At 42.7% G+C, this 16,034-nt stretch overlaps 1 protein-coding gene across 2 annotated transcripts in view; it reads right to left on the bottom strand.

Moving 5' to 3' along the window:
- Positions 1 to 16,034, bottom strand: part of iars1 (isoleucyl-tRNA synthetase 1) — a 202,722-nt gene that overhangs the window by 146,093 nt on the left and 40,595 nt on the right. For both annotated transcript variants that reach the window (XM_072280984.1, XM_072280983.1), the window contains exons 6-7: positions 8,346 to 8,463; positions 5,963 to 6,110 (exon numbers count right to left, since the gene is read on the bottom strand). In XM_072280984.1, the coding sequence (XP_072137085.1) occupies positions 5,963 to 6,110; positions 8,346 to 8,463 (266 nt within the window). The remainder of the gene's footprint in view (positions 1 to 5,962; positions 6,111 to 8,345; positions 8,464 to 16,034) is intronic.

Below are 16,034 nucleotides of genomic sequence, written 5' to 3'. Positions count from 1 at the left end.
ATTTTGATTAGTCCTACCAAAATGTAGCACCTCACATTTATCAGCATTAAACTCTATCTGCCATCTTTCAGCCCACTCCTCTAACTGGCCTAAATCTCTCTGCAAGCTTTGAAAACCTACTTCATTATCTCCCATCCAGCCACTGCTGAATCCATTTTACTACTTCAATATTAATACCTAACGACTGAACCTTCCTAACTAACCTTCCGTGTGAGGCCTTGTCAAAGGCCTTACTGAAGTCCATATAGACAACATCCACCGCTTTACCCTCATCAACTTTCCTAGTAACCTCTTCAAAAAAGTCAGTAAGATTTGTCAAACATGACCTTCCACGCACAAATCCATGTTGACTGTTCCTAATCAGACCCTGTCTATGCCATCTCTAAGAATACTTTCCATCAATTTACCCACCACTGACGTCAAACTCACAGGCCGATAATTGCTAGGTTTACTCTTAGAACCCTTTTTAATCAATGGAACAACATGAGCAATACGCCAATCCTTCAACACCATCCCCGTTTCTAATGACATGAAATATTTCTGTAGAGCCCCTGCTATTTCCACACTAACTTCCCTCAAGGACCTAGGGAATATCCTGTCAGGACCCAGAGACTTATCCACTTTTATATTCTGGAAAAATATTCTCCCGGTTTGGAGAACTTTTGAAGAGATATCTTTTTAACTTTATCCCAAATCATTAATTGCTATTTAGAACCCAACCCTTTGATTGCTCTTTTTGGCATTTTGGGTAAAGTTGACGCGCTCCAGTCCAACTAAACAGCGAACATTGTCTTTTGCCTCTCTTTTGACTAGATATTTAGTTCTTCTTAGGTGGAGAGATGTTGCCCCACCCACTCATGCTCAATGGCTTAGAGACATTATGTCCTGCTTAGACCTTGAAAAGACTCATTATTCACTTCTTAATTCGGGCATAAAGTTCCATAACGTGTGGGACCTTTTCTTGATTATTTTCATAACTCCTCTTTAGATTAAAGGTTTATCTTCTTTTTTCTTTCAGTGATTTAGTCCCTTACATTCAGCTTTCTTTTCTGGTTAATTTTTATGTTTTTTTTAATGATGTGAAATATATTATAGTTTTGGTAGTAGGCAATACACCTTTTTATATATATTCACAGCTCTGTGGCGACAAAAGCTCTGATTAACTTTTCTTTATATCATAATGGTTGGCTTGGAGTGCGTAGTGGGAGGGGTAGAAACTAACTTTATGTGATTTTATTTTGGGTGCTTTTTCTTTATTGGTATCAATTGTACGTCAGACACATTGGTTTTGCACTGTATAAATCTCCTTTTTGTTGGTGGGTTTTTTTGTTCCAATGTAGAAATTCAAAAAAAAATTATAACAAACGTGTAATTTATTTATTTAACGATACAGTACAGTAGCATGCCCTTCCAACCCAACACGCCTGCACCACCCAATTACACCCACATGACCAAGTCACCTGCTAACACATACGTCTTTGGAATGTGGGAGGAAGGTGGAGCACCCGAAGGAAACCCGTACCGTCACAGGGAGAACGTACAACCTCCTTACGCACACTGTCAGAACTGAACCTGGGTCGCTAGCTTTGTAATATCATCACACTATTCATTACTCTACTGTGCCACTACCTGAATTTAAATTCCATAAATTAGGTGCCTGGATTACTAGTTTACTAATTTAACCACTGCATCCACCATAACCTTGACCATGGTTAGATTAGATTCCAAACAAGTAGAATAATCTTTTCCTAAAAAAAACCTATCCAACATAGATAATAAAACCATGACTACAGTATTTTCTGAGAATTTTTTGAACTTAGAATAATGTATTTTCTAATTTCATATATTTATTTGCTGTCTCTTCCAAACCTGTACTTCAGTATTCAGTAATACCTTTGCTTTTGACCACATTACTCATTTTTCACTTGATCCATCCTGCCTTCCACTCAATGATAAAAATATCTTTGGTTCTCTCCTAAACAACAGGAATTCTGCAGATGCTGGAAATTCAAGCAACACACATAAAAGTTGCTGGTGAATGCAGCAGGCCAGGCAGCATCTCTAGGAAGAGGTGCAGTCGACGTTTCAGGCCGAGACCCTTCGTCAGGACTAACTGAAGGAAGAGTGAGTAAGGGATTTGAAAGTTGGGAGGGGGAGGGGGAGATCCAAAATGATAGGAGAGGACAGGAGGGGGAGGGATGGAGCCAAGAGCTGGACAGGTGATAGGCAAAAGGGATACGAGAGGATCATGAGACAGGAGGTCCGGGAAGAAAGACGGGGGGGGGGGGGGGGGGACCCAGAGGATGGGCAAGGGGTATATTCAGATATTCAGAGGGACAGAGGGATTAAAAGGAGAGTGAGCGAAAAATGTGTGTATAAAAATAAGTAACAGATGGGGTACGAGGGGGAGGTGGGGCATTAGCGGAAGTTAGAAAAGTCGATGTTCATGCCATCAGGTTGGAGGCTACCCAGACAGAATATAAGGTGTTGTTCCTCCAACCTGAGTGTGGCTTCATCTTTACAGTAGAGGAGGCCGTGGATAGACACGTCAGAATGGGAATGGGATGTGGAATTAAAATGTGTGGCCACTGGGAGATCCTGCTTTCTCTGGCAGACAGAGCAGGGTGTTCAGCAAAGCGGTCTCCCAGTCTGCGTCGGGTCTCGCCAATATATAAAAGGCCACATCGGGAGCACCAGACGCAGTATATCATCCCAGCCGACTCACAGGTGAAGTGTTGCCTCACCTGGAAGGACTGTTTGGGGCCCTGAATGGTGGTAAGGGAGGAAGTGTAAGGGCATGTGTAGCACTTGCCCGCTCTGGTCTTCTGCCTGCTCTGGATCTCTTTATCGCTAACTGCCAACGGGACATCAACCATCTTGACTTCACCGCACCTTGTTCCCATTCCAACCTCACTCCTTCGGAACGCTCTGCTCTCCGCTCCCTCTGCACTAATCCTAACCTTATTATTAAACCCGCCGATAAGGGGGGGCGCTGTTGTAATCTGGCGTACTGACCTCTACCTTGCCGAGGCACAGCGACAACTCGCGGATACCTCCTCTTATTTACCCCTCGATTGTGACCCCACTAAGGAGCACCAGGCCATTGTCTCCCACACCATCACCGACTTTATCCGCTCAGGGGATCTCCCATCCACTGCTACCAACCTTGTAGTTCCCACACCTCGCACTTCCCGTTTCTACCTCCTACCCAAGATCCGCAAACCTGCCTGTCCTGGCCGACCTATTGTCTCAGCTTGCTCCTGCCCCACCAAACTCGTTTCTGCATACGTCGACACAGTCTTATCCCCCCTTGTTCAATCCCTTCCTACCTACGTTCGTGACACTTCTCACGCTCTTAAACTTTTCAATGATTTTAAGTTCCCTGGCCCACACCGTTTTATTTTCACCATGGATGTCCAGTCCTTATATACTTCCATCCCCCATCAGGAAGGTCTCAAAGCTCTATGCTTCTTTTTGGATTCCAGACCTAATCAGTTCCCTCTACCACCACTCTGCTCCGTCTAGAAGAATTAGTCCTTACTCTTAATAATTTCTCCTTTGGCTCCTCCCACTTCCTCCAAACTAAAGGTGTAGCTATGGGCACCCGTATGGGTCCTAGCTATGCCTGCCTTTTTGTTGGCTTTGTGGAACAATCTATGTTCCGTGCCTATTCTGGTATCTGTCCTCCACTTTTCCTTCGCTACATCGACAACTGCATTGGCACTGCTTCCTGCACGCATGCAGAGCTCGTTGACTTTATTAACTTTGCCTCCAACTTTCACCCTGCCCTCAAGTTTACCTGGTCCATTTCTGACACCTCCCTCCCCTTTCTAGATCTTTCTGTCTCTGTCTCTGGAGACAGCTTATCCACTGATGTCTACTATAAGCCTACTGACTCTCACAGCTATCTGGACTATTCCTCTTCTCACCCTGTCTCTTGCAAAAACGCCATCTCCTTCTCGCAATTCCTCCATCTCCGCCGCATCTGCTCTCAGAATGAGGCTTTTCATTCTAGGACGAGGGAGATGTCTTCCTTTTTTAAAGAAAGGGGCTTCCCTTCCTCCACTATCAACTCTGCTCTTAAACGCATCTCCCCCATTTCACGTACATCTGCTCTCACTCTATCCTCCCGCCACCCCACTAGGAATAGGGCTCCCCTGGTCCTCACCTACCACCCCACCAGCCTCCGGGTCCAACATATTATTCTCCGTAACTTCCGCCACCTCCATCGGGATCCCACCACTAAGCACATCTTCCCCCCCCACTCTGCATTCCGCAGGGATCGCTCCCTACGCGACTCCCTTGTCCATTCGTCCACCCATCCCTCCCCACTGATCTCCCTCCTGGCACTTATCCGTGTAAGCAGAACAAGTGCTACACATGCCCTTACACTTCCTCCCTTACCACCATTCAGGGCCCCAGACAGTCCTTCCAGGTGAGGCAACACTTCACCTGTGAGTCGACTGGGGTGATATACTGCGTCCGGTGCTCCCGATGTGGCCTTTTATATATTGGCGAGACCCGACGCAGACTGGGAGACTGCTTTGCTGAACACCTACGCTCTGTCCACCAGAGAAAGTAGGATCTCCCAGTGGCCACACATTTTAATTCCACATCCCATTCCCATTCTGACATGTCTATCCACGGCCTCCTCTACTGTAAAGATGCAGCCACACTCAGGTTGGAGGAACAACACCTTATATTCTCCCTGGGTAGCCTCCAACCTGATGGCACGAACATCGACTTCTCTAACTTCCGTTAATGCCCCACCTCCCCCTCGTACCCCATCTGTTACTTATTTTTATACACACATTCTTTCTCTCACTCTCCTTTTTCTCCTTCTGTCCCTCTGAATATACCCCTTGCCCATCCTCTGGGTCCCCCCCCACCCGTCTTTCTTCCCAGACCTCCTGTCTCATGATCCTCTCGTATCCCTTTTGCCTATCACCTGTCCAGCTCTTAGCTCCATCCCTCCCCCTCCTGTCTTCTCCTATCATTTTGGATCTCCCCCTCCCCCTCCAACTTTCAAATCCCTTACTCACTCTTCCTTCAGTTAGTCCTGACGAAGGGTCTCGGCCTGAAACGTCGACTGTACGTCTTCCTAGAGATGCTGCCTGGCCTGCTGCGTTCACCAGCAACTTTGATGTGTGTTGTTTGGTTCTCTCCTTCCAACTTTCTCTAATTATTAAACTAGTTTTACCTTTAACTTTGCTTTGATCTATTGAAAGGCAGTCAGCTTGAAGGTTAACTGTTTCTCTCTACCAATGCTGCTGAACTTCTTTTGTTTCTGAAGTCCAGAATTTTGCATTTTGATTCTATTTTCTCATTGCTGACTTTCCACAGAAATTACTTGGAAAGGAGCTTAAACAGAAATAATGACAGAATTTTTCTTTCCCAATATTTCCTAACATGAAGTGCTACACCAGAAATTTTGGAGAAAAATATGCAGGGTTTTCATTCTGTGCAATGCCCAACGAGCAATGGAAGCATATTGCGAAGAGTTCTCCATCTTTCCCCATTGCTTGCTAGACACTGCACCCAATGAGAACACTGCACATTATTCTTCCCACTCAAAGGTTAACTGTTTCTATCACTGTTGCAGAAGTCCTTTTATTGTTTTTAAAGTCCAGAATTTTGATGTGTTCCTAACTAGAGCATTATTAGTTCACACTGAGCTCAGAAAAAACTTCTTGACTGTGTTAGGCAAGCAGTGAATGGTATCTGGGGATCAGGTAGAAAGCATTTACATTTCTGGAACCTGAATATTAATTTTACTGCCTTTTTTACAAGATGCTATTGACACCTATCCAGTACACATGTCCATGCCTACTCTTTATAGCTAAATGATAAACAACATCATGAAATATTTTATTAGATTACCTAGAAGAATGTAAAGCTGGTTTTATATTCCAGGCTTCAGAACTTTAAAATTAACTACACATTAGCTTAAGGCAAATTTTACCTTTGATTTTCACATATTGATATTCAGGGCTGACACATACAGCAAGGTTGCTAGGCAAGGTCCATGGTGTTGTTGTCCAGGCAACCAATGAAACATTTTCATCCTCCTCTAATGGAAAGGTCACAATGACAGAAGGATCTTGAACATCCTGCAAGAAAACACTATGAAATATACATCTTTCTAAAGTTTAGAATTAGACATTTAAGTGTAATGTATGTATATATTTGGAAACACAGGAAGTGATCATATGAATTCAAATTTATCATTCTTTTAACAATTGTCATGATCTATGAATAATTATTATTTATGAATGATTAGCCCAAATAGCTATTACAATTCAAGATAACTCTGGATAAAAATGTTAACACGTCAAAAATTAAATCACTTGATGTTAAACCAGATTACAACGCTCAGAAATAAAACCCATACATGCAGAATGATACTGGAACTAAATGAGTTAAACCTTTTTATATTCCATGGCTGCTTACAAAACTTGCACCTTATTAACAACCAGTCCCATCTGATTTTTTTCATCATCAAGATTTGTTAATTGGCACTGAAAAATGCTAATCACTCATCTTCAAAATATAAGCTAATAAAATTTATCACACCTTATCATACAACTGTAACTACTCTTAAAAATCTAGGACACTTCAGTTTGTAGATGCACAATTTCTTCACTACTTTCTGATGTGGCCCTGCAAACTCATGACATGAAAAGAACTATTGTACCTCTGAAAGGAGTAAGGAATAGGAGTGAGTATTTTTTCCCCCCCAGAGGAGTCTTTCCCCTGAACTCCAGGAGCACGTTTATAGAAGAAGTCCATTTTCTAGAGATGATAATGTATAGATCGAAGGGTTTTACTGATAAGTATATGGTGTCTACTGCAGCATGTTGTTTTTTTTATATTTAGAGATTCAGCGCGGAACAGGCCCTTCTGGCCCAATGAGCCACACCACCCAGCAATCCATTGCCTAATCACAGGACAATATGCCATTTAACCTATTAATCGTATGTCTTTGGACTGTGAGAGGAAATCACAGCACCCGAGGAAACACACAACAGTTAACCAGAAGAAAGCAATGCCATGAAAATGTCGTTTTACTTCTGTTACATGTTTTTCACCTTAAATGTGTTTCTGGAACTGTTACAGCCTGTGATTTACAAGTTGGAGATTGACTGAATAATCCGGTGCTTTGCTGTCTCCAAAAAGATTCTGGGAAGCAAGCGCATACTCTGACAGCCTCGATGAGAAAAAACTTTGAGATGGGGCATGAGTCAATGTTCGACGGCATTTCGCTGATTAATCACCTTGATTAAGCATCGAGGCAAATGCAGAAGGCGAGCAAGAGTTCAGCACCGACTGCCCTCTTTTTGATCACTACCGAGAAGCAGTCTGTGACAGGCGGGTAGGCCTCTGCCTTGTGTGGTGAGTCTCTGTCCCACTCTTTTGATGAATGTCAGTGATATTGGAAGATGGCGCCGTGGTTCTGCGTTTACGGATTGGACTATTGCGTTAATGGACTGTGGACTTTTGCCAGACTTATCATTTTTATATTCTGTGTTTGTTAGAGCCCATTTTTTGTTTTGTTGTGCAAGGGGAGGAGGTTTGGGGGTTGATGTTCTTGTTCCATTCTGTGTGAAGGGAGGGGCTTTGGGTGTTGATGATCAGGACACCATTCTTTTTTGTATGCGAGTGGCAGGTTTGATGTTCCTCTCTGAAAGACTTTCATGTTCTTTCTGTGTTTCGTGGCTATCTGGAGAAGATGAATTTCAGAGATGTACATGGATACATGCTTTGATAACAAATTAACCTTTGAACAAACTCCTTATAAATGGTGCCAGGATTGAACTCCAAACTACTGAACATCCTAAGTTACAATAGTGTCATGCTAACCACAACGCTGCCCTGGCATTCATGAAGAACTTAGTACAGATTTCATCAAATCAGTTTCATTACAAGGCTGCATTGGTCTCGGAGGAGCTGAAATAATTGAAGTAACAGGCTGTTTATCTTCTATCATGCCAGTATAGATGGATTTACCAACAAAATTAACAACTGACAGAAATTATTTGCAGCATTTGAAATTATTTGCAGCATCTGAGTCAGACAAAGTTTATAATTTGCATTTAGTATTGCGAGAAAGGGGATTGTAATGAATTTTCCTTCTGAATCAGAAATAAATGCTTTGAATCGAGATTAATTCTAAATCATCAAAGACTTCGGCAAATAGTTGCAATAAAGGCCTTATCCTGTTCATTTTTATTTCTTCCAGAACTGATCATAGAGTGTAAAATTTGGAGGAGCTTAAGTATAGACTACACTAATGCCATTGTTAGAACATTAATAAAACTATACTGAGCAATTAAAAATTATGTCACCTTATAATTTTGATGGGCTTCAAAGTTAGAAAGTGGCGTATTGCATGCAGTAGAAAATGGCATAACTTTCACACCTCTGTAGACAAGTCCTTTGTCATAAAGCTGTTTAAACACCCACCTGAAAGGAAAACAAATGCAAAGGTACACATAATAGTATAAATTGCATTTCAAACTCAGCAGTTAAAGCTTATTCTGTGGATCTCTGTCTTAATTTCTAATATCGTCCTTAAGTCCGACAATAGCAGATGGGGAAATGTGTCTGCTGATTCTTCCTTTCCTTGCTTCACCTCAATTGAGCAAAAAGTTTGTGCTGAAGCAATCTACAGATCAGTACACTAAATCCCACATGGTAAGCTGCTCCAAAACATGAAATCATGAGACCCAGGGTGAACTAACCAACTTGATACAAAATTGGCTTGGTGGAAGGAGTCAGAAGATTGCAGTGTAGGATTATTTTTCAGATTGGAGGCCTATGGCACAGGAATGAGTGTTAATGATAATGTTAACAATTCGGCTGAGTATATAGGAAGCTTGATTGGTAATTTTGAAGATGACACCAATAAATCGCCATCACATTTTACTGTGCCTCCTTGATGATGAACTCGGTCAAATGTTGACCCATTGTCAAGGCCAGTTAATATCACCTAATCGACAATAGAATGAAGGAGAGCTGTTGGCTGAACCTGATAACAATCCACAGCAGATGATCAATTTAGATTCATTAAACAATCTAATAATCTGACGTTAGTATTAATGAGCATCAAACTACCACAAAGTCCTAAGAATCTTTGGTTGACCGATGTCCCCATCCCAAACTGGTCTATGCTACCTGCTAGACCAGACTCTCAGCCACATGATCTGAGTACTATTTGAACAAACCTTGTAAATAGGGTCAATTTGTGTGAGCAATAAAGGCAAGGATGCCAGAAATTTTAGCAATCCACAACTAACAAAAAATTCCTGACAGAACACTTGAAAATATCAAATTGCAGGTTTCAGCTCACCCAGGTTCATACTGCCACCTGCTGGTAATCCAATGAAAGTACACGTCTATGCAAAGGCATACAGAGGATTCTGGTTAATTGGAACACATCAGAACTAGTACCTTCTGGCGCAATTAGCTTAAGTTTCATGGAAATAGTTAAAGAGAAAGTATCAAAAATCAAACTGAGTAACAAATTATGTATTTAAATGAAATTGACCACAAGACCATAAATATAGGAGCAGAATTAGGCCATGGGCTATTGAGTCTGCTCTGCCATTTCATCATGGCTGATCCATTTTCCCTCTTGGCCCCAATCTCCTGCTTTATACCCATATCCCTTCATGCCCTGACTAATTAAGAATCTGGCCATGTCTGCCTTATATATACACCAACGACTTGTCCCCCACAACTGCCTGTGGCAACAACGCAACTGATTTACCACTCGCTGCTAAAGATCTCCACACTAAAGCGATGACCCTCTATTCTGAGGCTCTGTCCTCTAGTCTTAGACTCCCCCACCATAGGAAACATCCACTCTATTAAGACCTTTCAACATCCGATGTTTCAATGAGGTCACCCCTCATTCTTCTGAATTCCAGTGAGTAGAGGCTCAGAGACATCAACTACTCCTCATACAACAAACCTTTCAATCCCAGAATCATTTTTATGAAACTCTTTTGAACCCTCTCCAATGTCAGCGCATCGTTTCAAAGACAGGGGGCCCAAAGGGAGGGAGGGAATGTTGACTCAGACCATGAGAGGCCTGCGTCGGGCATTTTCATGCCCTACAAGGCGCAGACTGGAATTCTGTGTGGGGCGCCATTCCTCACACAGACACTAGAGCAATGTGTGATTAAGTGCCTTGCTCAAGGACACAAACACGCTGCCACAGCTGAGGCTCGAACTAGCGACCTTCAGATCACTAGATGAACGCCTTAACCACTTGGCCATGTGCCCAACAACTACTCACAATACTCCAAGTAAGGCCTCACTAGTACTTTCTAAAGCCTCAACATTACATCCTTGCATTTATATTCTCGTCATCTGCAAATGAATGTTAACATCGCATTTGCCTTCCTGACCACTGATTCAACCTACATGTTAACCTTTAGGAAATCCTGCTCAAGGACTCCCAGGTCTTTTTAGGCCACCAATTTTTGAATTTTCTCTCCATATAGAAAATAGCCTACACTTTCATTTCTTCTACCAAAATGCATGACCACACACTTCCTGACACTGTATTCGATCTGCCACTTCTATGCACATTCTCCTAACCCTATCCAAGTCCTTTTGTAGCCTCTCTACTATCTCAAAACTTCCTGCCCTTCCACCCATCTTTGTATCACCTGCAAACTTGGCCACAAAGCCATCAATTCTGTCATCCAGATCACTGATATAAAGAGAAACAGTCCCAACACAGACCCCTGTGAAACACCAATCGTCACCGAAGCCAACCAGAAAAGACTCCCTTTATTCCCACTCTTTGCCTCTTGCCATCAGCCAAACCTCTATCCATGCCAACAACAGGAATTCTGCAGATGCTGGAAATTCAAGCAACACACATCAAAGTTGCTGGTGAACGCAGCAGGCCAGGCAGCATCTCTAGGAAGAGGTACAGTCGACGTTTCAGACCGAGACCCTTCGTCAGGACTAACTGAAGGAAGAGTTAGTACTCTTCCTTCTTAGTCTCTTACTAATTCTTCCTTCAGTTAGTCCTGACAAAGGGTCTCGGCCTGAAACGACGACTGTACCTCTTCCTAGAGATGCTGCCTGGCCTGCTGCGTTCACCAGCAACTTTGATGTGTGTTGCTCTATCCATGCCAGTATCTTTCCTGTAATACCATGGGCTCTTAACTTGTTAAGCAGCCTCTTGTGTGGCACCTTGTCAAATGCCTTCTGAAAATCCAAGGACACAATATCAACCAATTCTCCTTGGTCTATTCTGCTTGTTATTTCTTCAAAGAATTCAAACAGATTTGACAGGCAAGATTTTCCCTTAAGGAAACCATGTTGACTAAAGGCTATGTAATCATGTGTCTCCAAGTTCCCCAAAACCACATCCTTAATAATCAACTCCAATATCCTCCCAACCACTAAGGTCAGACTAAATGGCTTACAATTTCTTTTCTTCTTCCTCTACCCCAGTGGTGGCCAACCTTGTACATTTCATGCATCAATTTTTTCACGCAAGGGTTCCGATGCGTTTTTTTTCATGCATGAGTTCTATATTAACACATTTTTACAAGAATTGAATGGGGGTACAAGAGTTGTATGGCGCATTTGAACTCGTGTGTGAAAAAAATGACACATGGAACGTAAAAGGTTGGCCGCCCCTGCTCTATCCTTTCTTGAAGAGTGGAATGAAATTTGCAGTTTTTCAGTCCACCAGATCCATGCCAGAATCCATTGATTCTTGAAAGATCATTACTAATGCCTCCATAATTTCTTCAACCTCCTCTTTCAGAACCCCAGGGTATCGTCCGTCAGGTCTAGGTAACTTATCTATCTTCAGACCTTTCAGTTTCCCAAGAACCTTCTCCTAGTAATGCTGCTAGTTTCTTCCACAATTACTTATTCAGTTTGTCTGGTATTTCCTTGTCCCACATTTCTAGCTCTGCAGCATCAATTTCCAGCAGTTCGATACCTACTCTCGTCTCTCTTTCACTTTACATATCTGAAGAAACTTTTGGTATCCCCTTTAATATCATTGGCTAGCTCACCTAAATATTCCATCTTTATGACTTTAATTGCCTTCTGTTAGTTTTTAAAAGCTTCCTAATCCTCCAACTTCCCCGCTATTATATGCCTTCTCTTTAGCTTTTATATTGGCTTTGACTTCTCTTGTCAGCCAGGGTTGTGTCATTCTGCCTTTAGAATACTACTTCCTCTTTGGGATGCATACATCCTGCACCTTCCAAATTGCTCCCAGAATTCCCAGCCATTGCTGCTCTGCCGTCATCGCTGCTTGTGTTCCTTTCCAATCAATTCTGGCCAGCTCTTCTCTCTTGCCTCTGTAGTTCCTTTTACTCCACTGTAATACTGATACCTCTAACTTTAGTTTCTTCTCAGAGTTCAGGGTGAATTCTATCATACTATGATTACTGGCCCCGAGGATTCCTTTACTTTAAACTCCCCAATCAATTCTGGTTTATTGCACAACACCCAATCCAAAATAGCTGATCCCCTCATGGGCTCAACTATGAGATGTTCTAAAATACCATCTTGTACACTTTGTAGAAATTCCTCCTCTTGGGATCCAGCACCAACCTGATTTTCCCAATCTACTTGCATATTGAAATTCCCCATGACTATCACAATATTACCCTTTTGACATGTACTTTCTATGTCCTGTTGTAATTTTTAAGACATCTTTATTTGCAGACCCCCATCAAGGTGTTTCTACCCTTGCAGTTCCTTAGCTCTACCCACAATTCAGTGCCTCCCAATCCTATGTCACCTCTTTCAAGTGATTTGATTTCATTTTTTTTAAAACCAACAGAGCCATGTCACCCCCCTCTACCTCCCTTCCTATCCTTTTGACACAGTGTGCATGCTTGGACGTTAAGCTCCTAGCTATAATCTTCTTTCAGCCATGACTCAGTGATGACAAAAACCTCATACATGCCAATCTGTAACTGTGCTACAAGTTCATCAACCTTATTCTATATACTGTGTGCATTGAAATACACTTTTCTATTTTGTCCGCCTTTTATTTTGCAACTCATCCTGTTGACTGCAATTTTGCCCGATCATCAGCCTCTCCTTGCTAGCAGTCTCACTACACACTGCCCCGCTTGTAAAACATTTACCTCATCCTCAGCACGATCAATCCGATTCCCACCCCCTGCCAAATTAGTTCAAACTCTTTTGAACAGCTGTAGCAACCCTTCCCACAAGGATATTGGTCCTCCCTGCATCAGGCCTAACACGTCCCTTTTGTATCAGTTATACCTTCCCCAGAAGAGATCCCAATGTACCATAAATCTGAACCCCTACCCACTGCACCAGTTCCTCAACCACGTATTCAATTGCCAAATCATCCCAGTCTTACCCTCACTGGTGTGTGGCATGGAGTCCTCATCTAAGAAAAGATGTGCTGGCATTGGAGAGGGTTCAGAAGAGGTTTACAAGGATAATTCCAGGACTGAAAGGGTTATCATACAAGGTTTGATAGCTCTGGGTCTGTACTCGCTGGAGTTCAGGAGGATGGGTGAAGAGGGGGGTGAATCTCATTGAAAGCTTTTGAATGTTGAAAGGTCTAGACAGAATAGATGTGGAAAGGATGCTTCCCATGGTGGGGGAGTCTAGGACAAGAGGGCACAGGCTCAGGATAGAGGGGCATCCATTTAAAACGGAGATGCGGAGAAACTTCTTTAGCCAGAGGGTGATGAATTTATGGTTGCTGTGGAGGCCAGGTCATTGAGTGTATTTAAGACAGGGCTTGATAGGTTCTTGATTGGACACAGCATCAAAGGTTACAGAGAGAAGGTTGAGGAGTGGGGCTGAGAAAGTGGGAAAAAGGATCAGCTATGATTGAATGGTGGAGCAGACTCGATAGGCCAAATAGCTGAATTCTGCTCCTATGTCTTATGGTCTTATGATACTTCTTGCATTGAGATATACGCAGTTCAGACACTAGTTGCACCATGCTCAACCACGCTAGGATTCTAGGCCCCCTCCATTCAAGTGCAAACCATTCCTTCTTTACAGGTTCCACCTTCCCTCGAAGAGAGCCCAATGATCCAAAAATCTGACACTCTCCCTTCTACACCAACTCCTTAGCCACGTGTTAAACTGTATAAACCTCCTAGTTCTGGCCTTAATACATGTGGCATGGGTAGCAATCCTGAGATCAAAACCCTGGCAGACCTGCCCTTAATTTAGTGCCAAACTCCCTGTGCTTGTCCTACCATGTCACTGGTACCTGCATGGAACCATGACCTCTGGCTGTTCACCATCCTACTTAAGAATGCTGAGGACTCTATCCGAGATGACCCAGATCCTGGCATCCAGGAGGCAACATACCATTCAGGAATCTCATTCTTGCCCACAGAGCCTCCTGTCTGTTCTCCTAAATAACAAACCCCCCCTCCCCCCATCACCACAGTGTGCCTCTTCTCCCCCCTTCCCTTCTGAATCAGTGCCGGAGACCCAACTACTGTGTATCTCCCAACGGTATCCAAAGTGACATATTTGTTGTTGAGGGGGATGGCCACAGGGGTATTCTATACTGGATCCTTAACCCATTTCCCTTCCTGACTGTGTCCTGCACCTTGGGTGTAACTACCTCTCTATATGTCCTATCACCCCTTCACTGAATGATCTGGAGTTCATCCAGTTCCAGCTCCATCTCCTTAATGCAGAGTGTTAGAAGCTGCAGCTGGATGCACTTCTTGCAGTTGTAGTTGTCAAGGACACTGGAGGTCTCTGCTTTCCCACATGCTGCCTGATAATTCTACTGTCTTAACTAAGCAGGTATAAAGGAGGGAAGGAAAAAGTCATCTATAGCTTTTCTCTTCTTTGTTTTTTCTGCCTGAAGCCTCTCCTCGTTGAAGCCTTGAAAAGCTTAAGTCTCAAGATCACCAGTCTGACTCTGTCCATTCAGATGACAAATGTTGCGACGATGGCCGCTGTACTTGCCCCTAATTTGCTCTTGCTAATAAATCCCAAATACCGATTGGTCGCTGGTCAAAGCTCAAACACACTGCTGCGATCTGTTGCTACTTTTCTCTACTCGAATAGTGGACCTGAGAGAAATGTCCTCCTCTCAAATGTCTCATGTCTAGATTAATCACTGTTCAAAGCTCAATTACAAAAAGCTCCATCTATCTAGTATTTATCCACCTGCACTTCAAATTCTTCTAATGATCCAGCTTCCAGCACCCACCAAGGCAGAGAATGCTAGAGATTCACATGTGGTGAGAAGCAACTTCTTCCTTTCTCAGGAAGAAGTTTAAATTACCTGATCTTTATCTTACAGCTATGCCCTATATTTGAGTCACTCTCATTTTATCTATCTGAAAGAGGTCATTCCTCATTCTTCTATACTCCAAAAACTACAGGCAGAGTTGTACAACACAAAAACCTTTTGGCTTGTCATGTCAATGCTGTCTTTTTTGCTTATTTGCCCTATATAACATTATACTTTTCTCTGCTTTATTTAAGTACTTGACTAAATATCTCTGAAAGGTAGTTTGACTCCACCACCTCTTCTGGCAGTGAAATCCAAACATCACCAGTCTCTGCAAAATATAAAACCTTTCCCTCAAATCCCCTTAAAATTCCTTCTTCTTACCTTAAGCCTTTTTCCTCGTTTCTGATACCATGACCATAGGGAAAAAAAAAACAACACTCTAACTATACTCCTCATAATTTTATACACCTTTATCAGGTTATTGCTCAACATACTCTTTTCTTGGAAAATCAAATACAGACTGGTCTATCTCTCTCCATAACTAAAGTCCTCCAATCCACGCAATATCCTGGAATATCTCTGTTGCACTCTCACCAGCACAACTAGGTCCTTCTTATATGGCAGAGACCAGGACTACACAGAATATACCATGTGTTCTGACCAGTTGCAGTATAAAGAACCAGCCTTTTATTCCATGCCCAGTTATGAAGCCATATAACTTCTTCACCATCCTATTTACACATGTTGCTACAATCAGTAAACTATACAGACATGTACCCCAAGGTCTCTC

Source organism: Mobula birostris, chromosome 16, assembly GCF_030028105.1.
Source record: "Mobula birostris isolate sMobBir1 chromosome 16, sMobBir1.hap1, whole genome shotgun sequence".
NCBI lineage: Eukaryota > Metazoa > Chordata > Chondrichthyes > Myliobatiformes > Myliobatidae > Mobula > Mobula birostris.
The sequence above is the reverse complement of the archived record's forward strand: the minus strand, read 5'-3'. Positions and strand labels throughout refer to the sequence as shown.